This window comes from Takifugu rubripes, chromosome 17 (genome assembly GCF_901000725.2).
Source record: "Takifugu rubripes chromosome 17, fTakRub1.2, whole genome shotgun sequence".
Lineage (NCBI taxonomy): Eukaryota > Metazoa > Chordata > Actinopteri > Tetraodontiformes > Tetraodontidae > Takifugu > Takifugu rubripes.
This window is the reverse complement of record NC_042301.1, coordinates 3,948,763-3,966,503: the sequence shown is the minus strand read 5'-3', so window position 1 is coordinate 3,966,503 and position 17,741 is coordinate 3,948,763. Positions and strand designations below refer to the sequence as shown.

Sequence of the window (17,741 nt, the reverse complement as noted above, 5' to 3'; positions counted from 1 at the left end):
AAAGAAAGCGGCAGTTTTTGCAAACTTTTTCCTCACTGAATGGCGTAAATCCTCTTCTGTAGCCGTGTGTGTTACGCAACAATTCACTTTCGTGGAACAGCAGGGGGGAGTAATCCACCTGGAAGCGTGAGCAAAGGCTGATCCTCTGTGCAGTCACGGCAGGACCAGCATGTGTCCGTCCTGGGTGACTTCATCAGATTACAACCTACTAAAAAGCGCCAACAAAACCGCCACTATAAATAAATGTGCTTGTCACCTGGTCGCCGACAGGGGGCGCATACTTGCGCGCTCCCGCGGTGCTGCTGCAGCAGTTCATCTCCTCATTCTGCAAACACACGGACAGATCACCGGACAACATGTTCTGCAGACAGGCATGGAAGAGGGCCGCACCTTTGGCTCGGAGAGTTTTCAAACCCGCACCCAGAAACGGTGAGTCTGGTTGTTAGTGAAGAACTTTTCACATTAAGGTTCTTTATATTAATTACAGCAACATCAAGAACTTCTTCTGTCTTCTTCTTCTTCTGTCTGAAACCGGGCGATTAAAAAACAATTATGAGGTTGTTTAATTCGTGGTTTGAGTTTAATTCCCGCTTTTAAATCTGTTTAAGCTTAGTGGAAATGTCAGAGGGGGCGTGTCCGATTTGGGAAACACGCCGTTCGCATGAGAAATGGTTGAAGGGTTGAAAGCTTCGAACCTGCTTTATTTATTTGTTTATTTATTCCAGGTCCCAAATGAACACCTGAAAATTTCACCTCACTTTACTTACTGGCTGTGGCGAGCATGTAAACAGGTTAAATGCGGTTTGAAACGTGATCAAATGTCTTTGCAGGACAGTTTGTCTCTTGTTTGAGGAATTCAGCTGGAGGCCAAACGGCTGCAGCGACGTTCCTGGTGCCTGATGATGCGGCTCAAACCAGGCTGAGGGGTCCACGGCAGACGGTCCTGGTGGCTCTGCACGCCTGCATCATCTCCGCTCTTCATTAAACCTTGCAGCGATGCGCGAGCGGCGCCTGTCCAGCCCGCCGCACACGTGTGTCGTTTACAACACGGCAGCCATTTTGGCTGGTGCTGGCTGACGCACGTCTGTTTTTGCAGGCTCAAACGCCACCGCGGGGATTAACCGATTACCCGTATAAATAACCTGCTCTTGGACTCGGTCCTGCGACTCAGCCTGCGTAACACAGGCATATTTCTGTTGTGCGATTGAGGAAAATCACATTCTAAACCCAAAATGTCTCATAAATCTCCCTGTACAGGGGCTCCGGTGCGACTCCTGGCCTCTGGGCTTCCTGGTGGCTCCTTCAACACAACCTACTTTGTTCTTTGCGGAGGGGGCCTCACGGCTGCCCTCGTCTATGTGAGTACCTGATGCACACATTAGCATGGTTAAATCAGCCTGTAAAATCACATGGCGTCCAGACAGCATAATAAACTTGCATCCTGTACCCTGAGGGCACTTTTCCTCCTCAGTGGGTGGAACCGTGCATGTGACAGTAAGCTAGCGAGTTAGCACATGAGACACCGTGTTGTTGTTGTTGGTTTTTTTTAACAATGGGCAGCGAGCTGCAGTCTCAACACCGACTAGACTGTCTGACATCACTGCGGCAGAAAACTGGAACAAGCGGGATGGTTCTTGGTGCTTTCTCCACTCGGCCTTTTGTCCTGGCACAATGTCTCCGTTGACCGTTTCGCAACACTGCGGCTGTATGTTTCCTTCTATCTTTGATGTCTCACTTATTTTCCCTCAGGCCTACAAGACCATCAACAGTGACACGGAGCGCTATGAGAGCAGACTCGCTGGTATGGGCTCCACAGATAAGGGTCAGTTTGAAGGTACACACACACACAACCCTCCTGATGGATCCCACTTCCTGCATAGACAGGACATAATCTTTATGCCTTTTGCAATTTCCTGATGTGCCCGTTTCGAGCATCACAGTTACAGTCAAAGTCGCGATTCTGTCAGGAAGCGAGTAGTCAGCACGAATACAATAAAAATTCCACTTTGTTTTAATTTTTGGGACAGTGTAGTCACATTTCTGTCAGGTTTTCAATGGATGCTGTTGTGTAAATGTGATTAAACTCACACTGGATCAACAAAGGACCAAAAAAAACGTTTATAATATACTTGCAACAACTGAGAGTTGATCAGAGTCCTGCATTAATCAATCTAATATGGCAAAAAATTGAACTTTTAAAACATGTTTTCCATGTTTGATGGGAATCTCTGATGGAAAAAGCTATTTTCCCACATTTTGAGCATCATCTAAAGGTCTCAGGTTCGAATCTTCCTGGCCGACAGAGGCTTTTCTGTGTGGTTTGCTTGTTCTCTCCGTGGGTTCTCTCTGGCCGCCCAAAGTCATGCATCAGGGGGAGATGTAGAACCGGTGACCACCGAGATGTAGTGAGAGTAGAAACAGACGGAGGCCAGCGGTCTTTCAGTTTGAAACATGGTGGACTGATCGCACTCAATAGCGTTATCTTGCCTGTCTGTTCCGATATCTGTCTGCAAATGATGTGTCTATTCAGGCGGCCTGAGCCCAGAGACGCCATGGCTCTGCGCCCAGATTAACAGCCAGGCCGCCACTGGCAGAAGCAGCTGCTGTTCTCGCAAACTCTGTTTGTTTTGTTCTCAAACGGAGCGTGAAGCTGCGCTACTGACGGCCGCGACCTCTGCACAGCCTGTGCTGTAAACCAACCGCCTCCTGCATTACACAGTCGGGGGAATCGGTTCTGGAAGCGATGACAGAAACACCTGGATGGACGTGGTGATAACTGACTGCAATCAGGGATCGTATTGTGCTGAGCCATCTAAACACGGAGCGGAATTTGATTAGGGGGCTAGCTAACGTTAGCATGTTGTGGCTGCTTTAGACTGACTCAGGGTGTCAAGGTGCCACAATGAATCCATGTAGTTGATTATTCTAAATAAAATTAGATGCCTGATTTCTGTAGTCGCACCGCCATTTTAAACGGAGGCACGGCGGACGATGTGAACTCGGCTTCAATAATCATCAGATGGATTAGCTGCAGCCTGAGCGTCACGGTCGCCCTGACAACCGAGCAAAAGCGCAACATCACCATCACCCAGTTCAGATAAGAGACGAGGATGGAAACACTTTCCCATTCCTCGATTTAACAAAAGCTAATAATTATTCCACTAACCTCAAGAGTTAATCCCTTCTTCATTTCCAGCAACTCCAGCCGCTGAACCTGCACCAGCCGAGGTGGCGGAGGTCATCCCAGAGTCTGTCTCCGCTCCTCCCGAGGAGGCGGCGGAGGTGAGCGCTGACCCCGTGGTGTCGTCTGAAGAAGCAGCCGCCGAGGCCGTCTCTGAGGAACCTGCGGAAGCTCCAGGAACAGCTGCCGAGGCCTCTGGGGGAGCAGAGGGCGCCGCTCCGCCTGAGACGTCGACGGCGGCCCACGTCGGTGCTGGTACGGCAGCGGTCGATGGCGGCGCCCCTGAAAGTGTCTCCCCCCCATAGCTCCACGTCCAGGAGTCGTGCCTGTGTCCATCACGCCTTTTTCCAGTCCCTCCCTGTATTCACCCCGACCTTTAGACCCAAGCCAGCGTGTTACTGCGTAGATGCAGGTGGGAGAGTCACGTGTCTGGTGAGGAGACGAGGGTCCAAGGATGTAGGAAAAACGTAGGAATACTGTGGGAATACCAAACAATATTCCAGAAACGGGAAGTTGGAAGTGCCCTTTCGGCAATAATACTGTTTTGTTCAGCTCTCTGCTATTACTCCCACCTTTACATACCATAATTATGACATCGCAACACATAAGACCTCTTGATTTCGCTTTAAACGGCTTCTCTCCCTTCAGCAATCTTCATTTTTTTAGAAAATCTTCAGAGATCACCACAGAACTGTTACCCGCCTTTCACTGTGGTTGTTAAAGTCAAGTGTTCGAATAATAAAAATAAATAAAATGCACTTGCTTTATACGAAGCTTGCGTTTGAGCTTCTGTTGCAAATAAAAGAAACGCTGTTTGGTGGAATACACATTTATGGTCACTGCTTTGCTGTTCACCTTTATTACTTTAACCAGGAAACAATCAAACAGGCAGAGATAATCTATCAAACACTGGTTCACCTAACATCCTTCAGCCAGGTTTGATGCTTCTTTTTTAAAAACTGACAGCTTAATGCGCCAGACAGGTCATCTCCTGTAGTGCTTCCACACCCCACGGCTTCCCCTTAAACCCTGCCTGGGTAAACAGCTCCCTCAGGTAGGTCACCTGGGATGTGGGACGATGTCCCCAAGGTTAGTGCTGAAAATAAAGTGTCATGTATAGCAGAATAGCAGGGGTTCTTTCTTTATGGGGAAATCGACGGTTTAGAGCAGCGGTGTCCAGACCCAGTCCACGAGGGTCAAAATCCAGCCGGGTTTCCTGTCCTACCGGGCAGAAACCGCTGTCACCGAAGAAAAGGGGATCCCATGGGAATCTACCTGGTAGGACAGAATTCCCGGTTGGATTGCAGCCATCGTGGACTGGATCTGGACACCACTGCGTGTATGACGTGGCACGTTCACAATCGTCGCTGTTGTCGTCACTAAAATGTTCTTAATCAGAACCAGAAACAGTCAGTGCACTTCTGATGTCGGTTCTTCTGTCTTTTAAAGGGGATCTGATGGCTGCTGTGAAGATCTTGGCAGGGTCGACGGTTGAGATCGCAGCAGCTTCCGTTGGTGACGGGAGCCTGGTGAACGTCATCAGGACGACAGAGCAAGACTCTAAAGGACCCAGCTCGTTGCTGGAGGAAATCCAGCCAAAACCTGAAGAGGTGACGGGGAACGAAGACGGTGACGGTGGAGCTGCTGCAGCGAACGAGCAGGAGCTGAAGCCTGCGGAGGAAGAGGAGCAGGAGTCTGCACCTCCTCCCCAGGAGACGGCAACTGATGATGCTGAACCTCAGGGGACAGGAGGCGCTCCAGACACGGACCCCTCCTCAGATATCTCGCCTCTAGATCCTGCTCCTGCAGAGAAGACCATGTCAGATGAGAGTCCTACCCCTTCAGAGGAGGCTTTGGAGGCCACAACACCTGAGGAGGCTGCGTTACCTGAGGAGACGATGGTCACGGCTCCTGAGAGGTCAGTGGAGCAGGGAGAGGATGTAAGTTCAGCAGAGACCTCTGCAGAGCCTGAAGTTCTTCCAGCCGAAGATCCCAAATGCACATCGGAACCTCCAGAAACGCCACCGCTCTGCCAAAGTGTTGTGGAAACGGTTCCGCCTGCTGCTCAGGGAGAGGAAGCGTTGAGCGAAGCAGCCACTGATGAAACAAAGAGTGAAGAGTCACATAGTAAGAGCATCCACACCATAATATCCACTCTTGCTGTCGTTAATGGACGACTTTGGCTCTGATGCTACATGAACTCTGCAAAGTAGAGACATAAAACACACGCAGAGGATGGAAGCAGACCTCGGAAACAGTCTACACTCCAGAAATGAAAGATTAAAGTAACCATGGCAACGTTCTGCTTTACATTACAGAGCCAAAGGTGTCCAGCTGGACTGTTAGGAGCTGCTCTCTGATGTAATAACACAGCTACTAAGGTAAAAGCAGCATCTGACTGAGCATCTTTTCATGTGCGCGTGGTGTTGACAGCGTTCCTTTGTGCGTTTCAGCCGCGTCATGAGGAAGGAGCAGCCTCCCACAACACTCGCTCCTCGCCGAGTCGCTGATTTAAAATGGTCTTGATGTCGCAGTAGCACAACGATTCCACAAACTATTACTGCACTGATGCTTTCGGGTTGATTCTGAACCGATATATATATGAAATTAGGACAAATAGTTAAAAACCAACAGAGAAGAGTCGCTTGACTACTTGAAAAACAAAATTCACTCAAAGACTGAGATAAATAGATAGATAGATAGATAGATAGATAGATAGATAGATAGATAGATAGATAGATAGATAGATAGATAGACGCTTGACAAAATTCTCATCCGTACTTCGACTTAAGACAGTAGACCAACAGCGCCCCTGCTGGACGTTTTTATTACTTACGTTAATATAACAAATTCTCTAAAACTCCTTAGGAGAAACGATTTCAGTTTGAAGCACATGTCTAGCAGACATAAAATATCATACATTTGAAATAAAATACAACACAAAGAAATTATTTACATATTCGGTATACCCATAGTGTCCTGTTGTCACCCCAAAGGAGGCAGCACATAGTCAGACGTAAAGACATTTTCTGTTATTTTAAAAAGGAACAAAACTTCTTAATGTCATTTGGAAAGTGACTTCAAGACAAGGTGATCCACAGTGATCCTCCAACCGTGCTGGGGCTCTCCCTGGGCTGCAGATTTACACAGCGGTGGTGCTAGAACCGATGAACACAGTCGCCTCAATAACACCTGACCTCAGCCCAAATCTAGTGTCTTTCAGACGCCGTTCTGAAATCACGAACGCTTCGCGTCATCGCTCTTCAGGACAAACCACAGCAAACTGTCCAAGTCAGAGAGTTCAGGGAAGAGCCCCACTGAAGGTAAAGATGGGCAGGCAGAGGAGAGAGCAGAAGGTGGGATTGAGAGGCTGAATTTGGGCGGAAGTCTGGGATCTTCTTAGCCTCCAGTCAGTGGAGCTGTCAGGTTTATAACACACGGAGATGTCACATCTACAAGGGAGAGAGACAAACAGAAGGATTTGGTTAGGAAAAAAAAGCATTTCCACTGTTAAGCTTCCACTTTTGGGGGTTTTGGTACATTTGTATTCCCAGAGAGGATTCTGGGCTGCAGAGGCGAGAGGAGAAAATGTAAAAATCCAAACAATAACCTGGAAATAAAATAAAAATTCACTTCACCTGGTGACACTCTGCAGGATTTTTTTCTCGTCCTGGTCCAGGCAAACAGCAAAAGTGGTGTTTCCGGCACCACTGACCTGCACTTTGTCCACTTTCACTTCTGTCAGGTTCAGCTGCTGAATAAAAGAAGAAAAATAGTTTTATAGTTTAGAACAGTTTAGAGTTTTTTATATTTCTGTACACCGTCGAGCCAAACTGTCAGTTTGCGTGTGCGGCGGGACTCATAATCTCACCTGATTGTAGCCTTTTTTACTTTTGCTGTTCTGCCTTTTCAGGACCTCGGTCATCGTAAGCTGCAGGCACTCCATCTTCGAATCTAAGCGGGATTGTTGCAAGACAAATGACGAGAGTTCAGACCCATTTGTAGCTCCCAAAAAAACCCTCTTATGTGGCATCAGACGTGTGAGACTAACCAAGCTCCCCTGGGGTCTTGCAGGCTTTGGTTAAGTTTATAGAAGTACAGACTTTGGTGTCTTTTTTCCAGTGACTTCTGCCACTTATCACCACCTAAAATAAAAAGATAGATAGAAGACAGAAGGTCAACAGAGCCCCCTGCTGGTCGCTTTTATTACTTCCGTTCATATCGAGCCAAAGTTAAGTTTATTTGTTTTATTTATTAAAAGTGGAATGTACATTTGCTGCATTAATACTTCCAGGAACTCATCTGGAGTCACACTTTTAAGTGAAATCGATTTAAAAAACCTAAATCAACAGTGTTTTTACCCTGTTGTACACCACCTCCAACATAAGAGGGACAGCTTCTCGATCACCATCAATCCCAAAGCGTTTGCTGGCAGCGCCTGTGCAGAAAGATGTTAAAGTTCACAGCTCTGACACATGTGTTTGTCGTGGGTTTCTAGGCCAGACCAGAGCACCTATTTAGAGTTTGTGCATGCTCACCCATGGCCTTGACTGCCCGTGTTCCCGCAGTGTGACCCATCTCCAAGGAATGGATGAAGACCTCGGTCCGTCTCTCTCCGCTGGCTAACGACAGCTGCGAACAAAAATATGCAATTCAGGAAGCGTGTCGCAGAGTTTAATCGTTGTGAGACATTGTTTAAGATTGTACTTGTGTGTTTTTTGTGTAAAAATGTAGAAATAGGTCTGACCTCAGCCTGATAAAGCTGGATTAGCGTTGGACTGGAAGCATGGCGGCAGTAATACAGGACCAAGTCAGCCAGAATTGGGAGACGCTGCTCATAGGAATCGTCATAGGAGTCAGACTCCGTCTTTGAGGTTTGCTGGAGAACATAATGAGGGATTTAGTATGAGCATTTATGATCGTTGCATGAGCAAAACGTTAATAATGCTGAGTTCAGGCTAACGTTTGTCAGCTCTCTGTTAGCATTTTTGTCCTGAAGGAAAAGTGGAATGTGAAAACCAACTCGTACCTGGCACACGATGCTAGCAGGCAGGTCAAGAAGGCTGAGCGTGTTCCTTTCGTACCAAGGGTCCAGCATGCCGAGGAGATGGGCGATGTCATTTGTACTGTCCCCCGCGCCGGTCAGCTGAAGATCCTGCATCGTCAAAAACAACCACCTCAAGTTCGTCTGACTTGCAAATAAAACGTTTGAAGCCAGCGCGTGAGTATTTTACTCACGTTGGACAGAGTTCCTCCTCTCAGAGTTCCTGTCTGGACCACAGGACTCGGACTCTTCAGACCCCCCAGGCCTGCCGCTGGGTCTCTCTTCACCGGTACAAAGTAGAATTGAAGGTTAAAGGCCCTGGTGAGGCGCGGACACGCACTCTCCTTTCTCCTCAGGCTACTGTAGGCCCGGGCCACCTTCCCCGCTACGTGGTCTGCACCAAACACCACAACCCTCAGCGTGGTGTTCTTACTGTCTTCATCACTGCTGAGAATGGGCCTCCTACGGTAGCACACGTGTCTCAGGGTTTGACTTTGGGGGCTGAGTAGCGGCTCGGGGCTGAGCAGCTTGACCTGCTGGGGGAGGGAGTTGGAGCGTTTCTCCCTCAACACTAAAAGGTCTTTGGCTTCTGGGTTTCCTAAGCTCTTGGCTCTGCTGATCGACCGGGGGCTCCTGGGTTTGAAGAGCCGATACAAGTGCTGGCTGAGCCGAGCCGAAGCCTTATTGGCCGATTTTGGCGAGCATTTTTCACTGACAGGTGAGGAGGAGATGCAATCGTCCGAATCTTCAAAGAAGTCGCTGTCAGCCCCGGACGTGGTCGAGAACTGTGAGAGGGCGTAGGACTCCGAGGTCGCAGACAGTACGGAGAACATAGAGTCTTTAGATGCAGTTGATAGGGAGGAGATGGTGGAGAAGGTGGAGAAGGTGGAGGCGCGATGGGCGGGGCCACAGTCAGCGGGGATGATTGACGGGAGTTCGATGTCTTCCTCCTGCTCTCCTTCCCCGTCAGTCTCTGGCACATCCTCTTCCTCCTCATAATTAATGTCCACCTCCTCTTCCCCCTCATCAAGCTGCCCGTTGGGGGCAAGGTCGTCAAGGTCGTGCTCCAAAAGGGTGTTCAGAACATCTGCAGACACCAGTAGCGGCCATAATGAAGATCAAAACGCTCAGAAACTAAAGGCAGATTCTAATGTTACAGCAATGTGCATTTGAATTCAATCATTGGCAGAAGGAATGTTGAATCTTTATCCTGTTAAATTTACCAAAGTTGTCTTTTTCCCAGTGAAACATGTAACACTTGGCAGTGGGCAGTGGGAGAGTTTGCAGCATCCCTGAGAGGAAAACAAGAGGGGGGGGGGGGGGACAGCAGCGGTGAAGCCAAATCTCATCGTACATCCTGAGAGGTGCAGCGTTTGCACTGAGCCGGTGTCAATACCGTCAGATTTTCTCCCACTGGAGGCCGGGATGTTCATCCTCTCTCTTAGTTGCTCAAGCTCCTGGACGAGGTGCGCGCGACCCTTCTGCGGGCAGCTGGTGGCGGCGGCAGCCTCGAGGACGTCGCTGACTTCAGAGAAGATCTCTGACAGTTCACTCACAGGCTTAGGCTGCAGAGAGCATCCCAGATAAGCAAATACAGATAAAGTGCACGTATAATGGGTCCATCTACTGTATGGCACATACCTGCAGGACCCTGTGGATGTGCTGGAGGGGGTATTTGGTGCCCAGTGCCGACTGGAAGCAGTGTTTGATCAGGGTGATGTAGCTCTCTCTCTGCAGGTGCTGAACACAACTGAGCTGTTCGGCCACGGAGAGAAATTCGGCGGGCACCTCGCCGGGGTTCATCAGCAGGACGGTCCTGCAGCAGACACAAGCAGTAAGGTGTGAGCGTGCACGTTAACGCTCGCACAGAAGGAAAGCAAGCGCGTCGGTATAATTGTGTACAGCTTCTGAATGAATATGAACTATTATTGGCATACTAGCAACTTCGTGGTCCCTTAACAGGTAAACTCAGAGTGTGTGATTTAGATATAAATCTGTTCTAAAATAGAACATTTCTGAGATTTACATTGTTGTGGAACTCTGGCTGGATGTGATGATGCCCTGCTCTTCTCTCACCAGTCTCTGAAAAGAAATACCTGGGGGAAAGAAGATACATACATATAAGATAATGGACTCAGTATTTAAGCTTTATCTCATCAGAACACCACAGTCACACTTTTCAAAGCAGCTGGTGATGTTGAGGAGAATTTTCCCATGTCAGCAGAAAAAAACACATCAATAATGCAAACACAGAAGTCGCTAAAAAGCTGCATTATTGTCCTCTTGTTGCCCCGGTTGGCGTTTGTCTCCATGACTGAGTGTTTCAAATTTGCCACTAGAGGGCAGAAAAGTGCCGGCAATATGCCATTCACACACACAGACACTCACACACACAGACTTACCAGGGGCTTTTTGCTCCAGCTGTAGTGTGGTGAGGAGGTTTCTACACACACTGCTAAAAGGTTCAGGCCAGGTGAGAAAGTGGCGAAACACCTCTTCTGCCTCTTCCAGCAGCTTTGTGTCCGGAGGGCAGTGCGGCGTCTGCAAACAACAGTGCAAAACAGATGTCTGATCAGAATTCTGTTAGCGGCTTAACAAAAGGTTAGAGTGGTTTGGTGGGAGGAGCCAGGAACAACTGAATGGAGCAAACTGTCCAAGATGCTGGAGAACCGATGTCACATATGTACCTGAAGCAGCGTAGAGGAGAACATGATAGCGAGGGGGGCCACCAGCTCGTACTGACACTCCTCCAGAACCTGAAGGCAGTTGGAGGAAAGTGAGCGGGGCACGGCGGGCAGCTTGACTTCTTGGACTGTTTGTGACCACTCACCTCTCTGGCTTTTCTGATGATCTGCTGTAACAGGATCAGGAAGTTGTCGGGGTCCCTCTTCACCATCTCTTCCAGGCTCCAGCGGTTCATCGACTGACCGGCTGCACACATTAGCACCGTTAAGACATGACGATGGAGATTCATGGGCAAAAAACACATTTTCTATCTGTCTGCTATATAAAAACGCCAAAGCCAAAATGTATCTGTTCTGTTCTGAATGCAGAACTGAGACAAGAGACTGAAACCCTTGATTTTGATACGATTAGTCTCCTCTTTACAAGAAAAACTTTGCGGGGATTTAATACACACATTTACTAAGGACAGGCAATACACAAGCTAACTGTAAAAACCTTCCAGAGAACGTCTGATTCACCAGTGACATCCCAACCAGACCAACGCCTGATCCTTCTGATCAACCGGGACGGATGAAAATACAGAAAGGTACCGTCTGACAGGTTGGAGACCGCAGATCATCATTTTTTTTAAACACAAAGCTCTCGAACCGCATGAGAATGAGGTTGTTCACCCCGTCTCAACAAAAGTCACACATCAGCAGCTCGCAGAGGCGTTTTCCCGAGACGCCGTCGGTCCAGTCAAGGCGACGGTCATGGGAAGACCCCCCCCAGAGGGACAGATTTAGAATGAGAAGGATGAGCCTGCGGCTTGTGAATGAGAGCATCTTCAATGACAAACAACACTCCAGCTGGTAGCGCGATTCTCCGCTCATACCGCGCAACCACCACTTCCTCCCAGCTCTCGATCCGCACGACTTCCTCCCAGCTCTCGGTTGACGCCTTCCCTGCCTGATCTGAGTTGAACTGCTGGCAACAACAAGCTGTTTGTGCATTCACGTGGCGGCAGAGCGTTTGCCTTCGTGTCGCAGTTAGCTGAGGAAGCGGGAAGAGGCGAGCGGTTTCTGCTCAGTGTGATCGTGTTAAAAAAAAGTGATACTTCTGAGAAACAACTGCTCTTTTCATTCCAGGAAACAGTAATTTGGTGGCACAGGTTGGCATCATACGACCAAAATATCAGGGACAGTGTACCGCAAAGTTCAATTCTGAAAATAAGTTGCGTTCTCATTTTCAAATGCAAACTGTACGGTCTCAATTTACTCCTGCAGGACCACATTGAAGTCACGCTGGGTCTGCACCGTAGCCCATTGCACCTTTGTAAAAATGCATTTCTGTGGATTTAGAGGTGCTCTATTTCCATAGAAAGGCACTTGCTCTCGCTGAAAGGCTAAAACAGGGGTTTTGTTATTCAGATCTTACCGTTCCAGTTGTGGGCTGAGGCCGGGCTTTTCCTCAGTCCATCCAGACACATGTCCAGGGCGTGCTGGATCCTGTCCTCGGTGCACGAGGTGTGCTGCATCATGGCTGCTCGGGTTCTGCTCAGGGACAAGAGATGGAGCTTGGTGTTATTTTCATAATATGAAAATACATGTCACACATTGATACATGTTATGTATCTTTAGTCCAAGTGCACATTGTCCTCCGTGGTTTACTTGAGGGCGTGCAAACGCCTGAGTAGGTATGAAAACCAGTTGATAAACTGCGATAATCAAATGCTTCTAGGGAAAGGACAAATGGACAAGCGGTCTGAACCCTGGGAGGACACATTCAGCTGCAGCCACAAGGTAACAGGACAGAGAAAAGGTAACGGGAAAGAGAAAAGGTAACAGGAAAGAGAAAAGGTAACAGGACAGAGAAAAGGTAACAGGACAGAGAAAAGGTAACCGGACAGAGAAAAGGTAACAGGAAAGAGAAAAGGTAACAGGACAGAGAAAAGGTACCAGGACAGAGAAAAGGTACCAGGACAGAGAAAAGGTGACAGGACAGAGAAAAGGTGACAGGACAGAGAAAAGGTAACAGGACAGAGAAAAGGTACCAGGACAGAGAAAAGGTAACAGGAAAGAGAAAAGGTGACAGGACAGAGAAAAGGTAACAGGACAGAGAAAAGGTAACAGGACAGAGAAAAGGTAACAGGACAGAGAAAAGGTACCAGGACAGAGAAAAGGTGACAGGACAGAGAAAAGGTACCAGGACAGAGAAAAGGTAACAGGAAAGAGAAAAGGTGACAGGACAGAGAAAAGGTAACAGAACAGAGAAAAGGTAACAGAACAGAGAAAAGGTACCAGGACAGAGAAAAGGTACCAGGACAGAGAAAAGGTACCAGGACAGAGAAAAGGTACCAGGACAGAGAAAAGGTACCAGGACAGAGAAAAGCCGCAGGTGACGTCTGCAGCATTGTGACAGCTTCGGCATCAAACGATGGCGAAAACAGCCACGTCACACTCGTTCAGAACATCCTGAACCGCTCACGCATTGTTATTCTGAGGATGAACTGGAGGTGCAAACACAGAGAGATAGGCCGTCAGGTCATGGACATCCAACAGTTCACTCTCAAACAATCAGGTCAGACTAAAATTAAATACCTGTCAGGCCAAAACAGCGACTTAACAAACCTAACAACTACTGAAGGTGGCAATTTCATCAACACACACTGGGGTTTCTTCAGTGGTCACGATTAGGAAGAGTTTGAGAGCTCTTTTGATCCTCAGGTGCATTTGGGCCGGATTACACAAACATGAAAAATATACCAATTTGGGGGAATGGAAATAAACTGCTTTGCTACAGAAAGAAGGCAAAAGCCTCACTTTTCGGCCCACTTAAGTCAAAAGTACGCAATGAGTAATGCCCCTGACATCAAAGACAGGTTTTGCATAATCGTTTTAAAAATTCCCCAGAGAGAACTACAAATTCCCCAAGTACGCACAAAGATTTGAAATAACTACAAGTGCACACAAGATCTCTCACGGCTGTGAGATGAATGACTCAATCCCCTAAACTCACCTAACCTTTAAAACCACCACTTTCAGTTAACCAGTTTTAGGAAACACACCCGCACGCACACACACACACACACACACACACCTGTGCCATTCATTTATACTGGTAAACAGGGATGGGCAGGAAACTCAAGCAAACCGAGCTCAGAGGAACGAAACTCAATCCTCCCATTGGCCCTTTTCCTTCAGTCAGCATTCAACAACAATACTGACCTTTAAAGACATAAACACATGAACGCTCTCTCTCCCGGTAGTCGGGACTCCCCGGGGGGGTGCATTGTGTCTGAGAAGTGTCCCGAGCGGCCCCAAGTGGGCCGTAGAGCCGAGCGCGTTGGCCACATGTGCTGAGGGCTCCGGTCTTTGTCAGGGTCAGCCCGAGCTGGACCAGAGCCCAGGCAAAGTGGAAGGAACTAATAAGTCAGCGCCGCGATGGCCCCTGCCTCCAGGGTTGGTTTAATAGAGACGTGCAAAGATAATTAAAAAGGCGAAGCCCCCGTATGAGGTGGTACGACATACTGAAAGGGTTTTTAGGTTTACTGGCAGCTGGTGTTCTGTGGGTTTGTGGAAAGGTCAGAATTTCAAAACCAGTGGATTACACGATGCTGCAAGGGGGAGTACGTCCACCCTCACGGGGCCTAAAATCACGATTGCCACTCAATGAATGTGCGAGAGGGTAGTGGCCAGGACTAAGCGTCAGTTATCGGAGAGATCTGGTGACAGGCTCAACGCTAAAGTCAGTGAGTCATCGCAGTTGTTTATGTGGAGACGCTGGCGTTCAACGCGGGCATCTGTCATAAGAGGATGTACGTATGCAGCGCACCAACAGGGCCACTTCCACTTTTTACTGCTCCTAATTCACGGCAAAAAGCTGCAGATTTTCAGAGCAACACGTCGATTCTCACATGGCTGTTTGAGATTGTGAGCATTCGAAATCCGCCAACGTCCCCTCTCGCGCTAATGCCTGGGATGTCCCCCTCATTGACATCAAGCTCAGCCTATGAAATCTCCAGCCACCACGGTAAATTGATCACCTCCTCGAGTCAACCTGGAGCAGTTCACCTCCACCTGTGACCCTCTGCCTTTTCTCAAGCTCTCCCCTCTTCCCCCCTTTTCCATCTCCTGGCAGAACGTTTCCCATCTCTCCCACTGATCCCATTACCAACTGCTTCCTAACAGGAAGTGAGCTTCCCTGCTCAGCTGAGGAAGCAGGTGCCTCTCTATTGTTGTGGTGTGATCAGACTCTGAGATATACTCCCACAGGCCATTGAAAGCCTGTGTGCGTGTGAGTCTGTGTGTGTGTGCACAGCGTTGGTGTCTGTTATTTGATTAATAGAGCGCCGCATTCACATCCAGCCCACCTTTGTTGGCCTTAAGAACTGTTATCCTTACTCTCCGCTGACCCACTGGATGGAAACTAATCTCTGATGGTTTTAGGAAACAACTCCAAAGCTCCGCAGCGACCGTTTCCCTTCAGTTCAAACAAAAACTACTGGTGAGAACTCAGCAGTCTCTCAAAACAGACCTGGAGTAAAAGGTGGACACCAGGACTGGAAGGGTAGAGAAAGACTTCCCTCTCAGCTAAATGAAAACAGCGATTTTATCCATTTATTCATGTGCAGGGATGTGTTGCTGCTGTGCGTGTAGTTCCCCCTCCACCAATAGTTTGACTGTGCAAAAACTCCCAGCACGCATTCTTGTATGTGCAGCATCAGCCGTGTTTTTCACTCGCAAACACGCTCGTACCCATTCGGGGATGTTGACCTCAAACTGCACTTCAGAAAGATGAAGAGTGAGATTCTTCTGATAGCACAGGTGTGAAGAGGCAAACAGGAAGCATTACAGAGAAAAACAAGCAGGCGCGCAAGGATACGGCAAACACACACTCAAAAATATTTTTTAAAAAAAACAAAGATCTCCAGATTTGAAATCAGAGTTCTGAGTGATAGTTGTCATTTCTCAACAGGATGGGCGACAATTGTACTAAAAGCGATTGCGTAATCGAACAATTTCGAACAAGGCTGGGTGATACCATCCAACGGCCACAGGCTTCAAGGAACGACGCCACCGAGATCCCCCCCCCCCCCCCCCCCCCCCCACCGTGCTCTGCTGAGCCCCAGCTGTTTGAGTGACTTTTAGTGTGAAGACATTGTTTCCTTTGTCCCTTCGGCGCGATGGTGAGGAGCAACCGGAGCGCTTGAGATCGGTTTCGTTGTCAGTGTGGCGGCAACATTTTGAATATGAAAGCGCAGCTGAGGGCAGATCGACAGACCAGAGAGACAAAAACCTGTCGGGACAGGAAAAGAGTAGACACTGACGGGTCTGTAGACCACAGGGTGACGTGTCTCTGGTGATAACAAGGATGCAGGGTTTAGGTGTTGGCTCGGGATGGTTTCTGGAGGGTGGAGTCCAATTACTGATTTCTGTTGTCGATGAACCGATGCAGCACCGATGGTGAACAAGATTCTCCTGCACCCCTGCGAGGTTCCATGTTCGTAAACTCATGATTCAGCATCTCCACTTTAATAATTCAATGGAGCTGCACTTTAAGGCACTGACACATCTGAGATTGCATTAAACTAACTGCTCCCACTTCCAGATGCAAACTCGTGATATTTAAAGGCTTCTACATGCTTCCTCCAAGAGTTTTTTTTTAAAACATGATTCATATACAGTGCAACTTCTGAGAAAGCAGAAGTTCCCAAAATGGTATCACAGGGCTTCTTTAACCCCCTAGAGTTGGGCTGATTCTGACACAAACATCATTCACGTACTGAACCTTAGAAATCAGAAAATCATTAGAGGGAAACTCTGTCATGATGAATGGAGGACTTCCCTAGACTCGACCGTCAGCAGCTGACCTGACGCCGGGGGAAACAAAATACAATCACTTACCTGATGTTTACTTGTCAGCATCCATGGCATCTGTGTGAGTCCAAACCAAAAACAGGGGAAAAAAAATAACACTATAACCTAAAATCTCCCAGGCACTGTGTCTTCAGCTCAGATCCAGGGCACCCAGTCAGCACACGCGTCGCAGTTTGACAGGCGAACCCACATCCTGGGCACAGAGAGAGACTGTGTGTGACGAAACACGGACAAATCAGCCGCTGTGGGGCTGCTTCACTTCTGCGTTTTACGCACAGACACACACACACGCTCTTTCTCTCTCTCTCCCTCATCTCACAAACAGGAAGTATACATGAGAGAGGTGCATGTGATCTCAATGACGGAGACAGTTATTGCGCTGGTGTCCTCACGTTTACTACATATTGCGTACCGATGTACTCTTTCTGCTCACAAAGTGAGGACATTTATGGGAAGGGAGGACATGTCCTCACAAATTCAAAGGAGTGTTTGAGTGTTAAATCGTGGCTTTCAGGTTGAAAATGGAAACGGGTTTAGGGATGTAGTTGGGATGATTAGGGTTAGGATAAGGAGCTGGGTGGTGCAGTATGTCTATGAAAGTTCTCACAAAGATAGAAGTACAAGGATGGGTGTGTGTGTATGTGCGCGCATATGTGCGTCCGAAGCAGCATGCGGATTTGAAGGGATGTTGGCCCCTTGAAGGAAGTCATTTGTTTTCATGTTATTTTCACACTCCGTGCCTTTGTTTCTTTTTTCATCCTTTTCTTCACCTGTCATGCGCTTCATTGTTGCCAACCGATCAACAACACCAACCCATCAGCGGAAACACAGATTTGCGTCTTTATTTGTGCCGAGTCTCTCGTTTCAGTCATCTTCCTCTCTCTTCTCATAAATCCGTTTGTCAGGGAAACACTGGCCTTACTTCCTCATCCGATTTGCCTCTCATTTACATTTCAAATATTGGTATAACTGT

The 17,741-nt window shown here is 48.2% G+C and overlaps 2 protein-coding genes and 1 long non-coding RNA gene across 6 annotated transcripts; 1 reads left to right on the top strand and 2 right to left on the bottom strand.

Annotated features, from left to right (window-relative positions):
- The first annotated feature begins 228 nt into the window (after window positions 1-228).
- On the top strand, window positions 229-5,869 carry LOC105417630 (fibrous sheath CABYR-binding protein-like). Of its 3 annotated transcripts, XM_011612435.2 has the most exons (7): window positions 232-429; window positions 1,258-1,358; window positions 1,750-1,834; window positions 3,197-3,436; window positions 4,631-5,308; window positions 5,500-5,562; window positions 5,635-5,869. In XM_011612435.2, the coding sequence occupies exons 1-6, from the start codon at window positions 357-359 to the stop codon at window positions 5,544-5,546; spliced, it is 1,224 nt and encodes a 407-aa protein (XP_011610737.2). In that variant the 5' UTR covers window positions 232-356; the 3' UTR covers window positions 5,547-5,562; window positions 5,635-5,869. The 3 variants fall into 3 exon arrangements, with proteins under 3 accessions (XP_011610735.2, XP_011610737.2, XP_011610736.2); XM_011612433.2 differs by lacking the exons at window positions 5,500-5,562; window positions 5,635-5,869 and having other exon boundaries at window positions 229-429; window positions 4,631-5,408; XM_011612434.2 differs by lacking the exons at window positions 5,500-5,562; window positions 5,635-5,869 and having other exon boundaries at window positions 238-429; window positions 1,750-1,822; window positions 4,631-5,408.
- LOC115253288 (uncharacterized) lies at window positions 4,011-5,227 on the bottom strand. The gene is made up of 2 exons (XR_003891591.1): window positions 5,069-5,227; window positions 4,011-4,984 (listed from the first exon to the last, which is right to left on the bottom strand). It is a non-coding gene; the product is annotated as an uncharacterized lncRNA (long non-coding RNA).
- A 121-nt stretch (window positions 5,870-5,990) lies between the features above and the next one.
- Window positions 5,991-17,022, bottom strand: pik3r5 (phosphoinositide-3-kinase, regulatory subunit 5). Of its 2 annotated transcripts, none has more exons than XM_011612438.2 (18): window positions 16,796-17,022; window positions 12,327-12,442; window positions 11,056-11,156; window positions 10,913-10,981; window positions 10,628-10,766; window positions 10,252-10,321; window positions 9,867-10,041; window positions 9,622-9,790; window positions 9,449-9,517; window positions 8,420-9,312; window positions 8,211-8,336; window positions 7,929-8,060; window positions 7,720-7,813; window positions 7,543-7,619; window positions 7,233-7,326; window positions 7,053-7,135; window positions 6,820-6,932; window positions 5,991-6,633 (listed from the first exon to the last, which is right to left on the bottom strand). In XM_011612438.2, exons 2-18 carry the CDS (start codon window positions 12,427-12,429, stop codon window positions 6,483-6,485), a joined length of 2,658 nt encoding a protein of 885 aa, XP_011610740.2. In that variant the 5' UTR covers window positions 12,430-12,442; window positions 16,796-17,022; the 3' UTR covers window positions 5,991-6,482. The 2 variants fall into 2 exon arrangements, with proteins under 2 accessions (XP_011610740.2, XP_011610738.2); XM_011612436.2 differs by having other exon boundaries at window positions 6,820-6,935; window positions 16,796-17,021.
- Window positions 17,023-17,741: the final 719 nt, after the last annotated feature.

Bases quoted from the DNA above. Each gene is read 5' to 3' on its own strand.
- LOC105417630 (XM_011612433.2), top strand. From the start codon at position 357: ATGTTCTGCAGACAGGCATGGAAGAGGGCCGCACCTTTGGCTCGGAGA. The intron at 430-1,257 runs GTGAGTCTGGTT...CTCCCTGTACAG, and splicing joins CAAACCCGCACCCAGAAACG to GGGCTCCGGTGCGACTCCTG. The intron at 3,437-4,630 runs GTACGGCAGCGG...TGTCTTTTAAAG, and splicing joins GGCGGCCCACGTCGGTGCTG to GGGATCTGATGGCTGCTGTG.
- pik3r5 (XM_011612436.2), bottom strand. From the start codon at position 12,429: ATGATGCAGCACACCTCGTGCACCGAGGACAGGATCCAGCACGCCCTG. The intron at 8,061-8,210 runs GTACGAGTTGGT...TATGTTCTCCAG, and splicing joins CTGCTAGCATCGTGTGCCAG to CAAACCTCAAAGACGGAGTC. The intron at 6,634-6,819 runs GTGAAGTGAATT...TCTCCCTTGTAG, and splicing joins ATCCTGCAGAGTGTCACCAG to ATGTGACATCTCCGTGTGTT.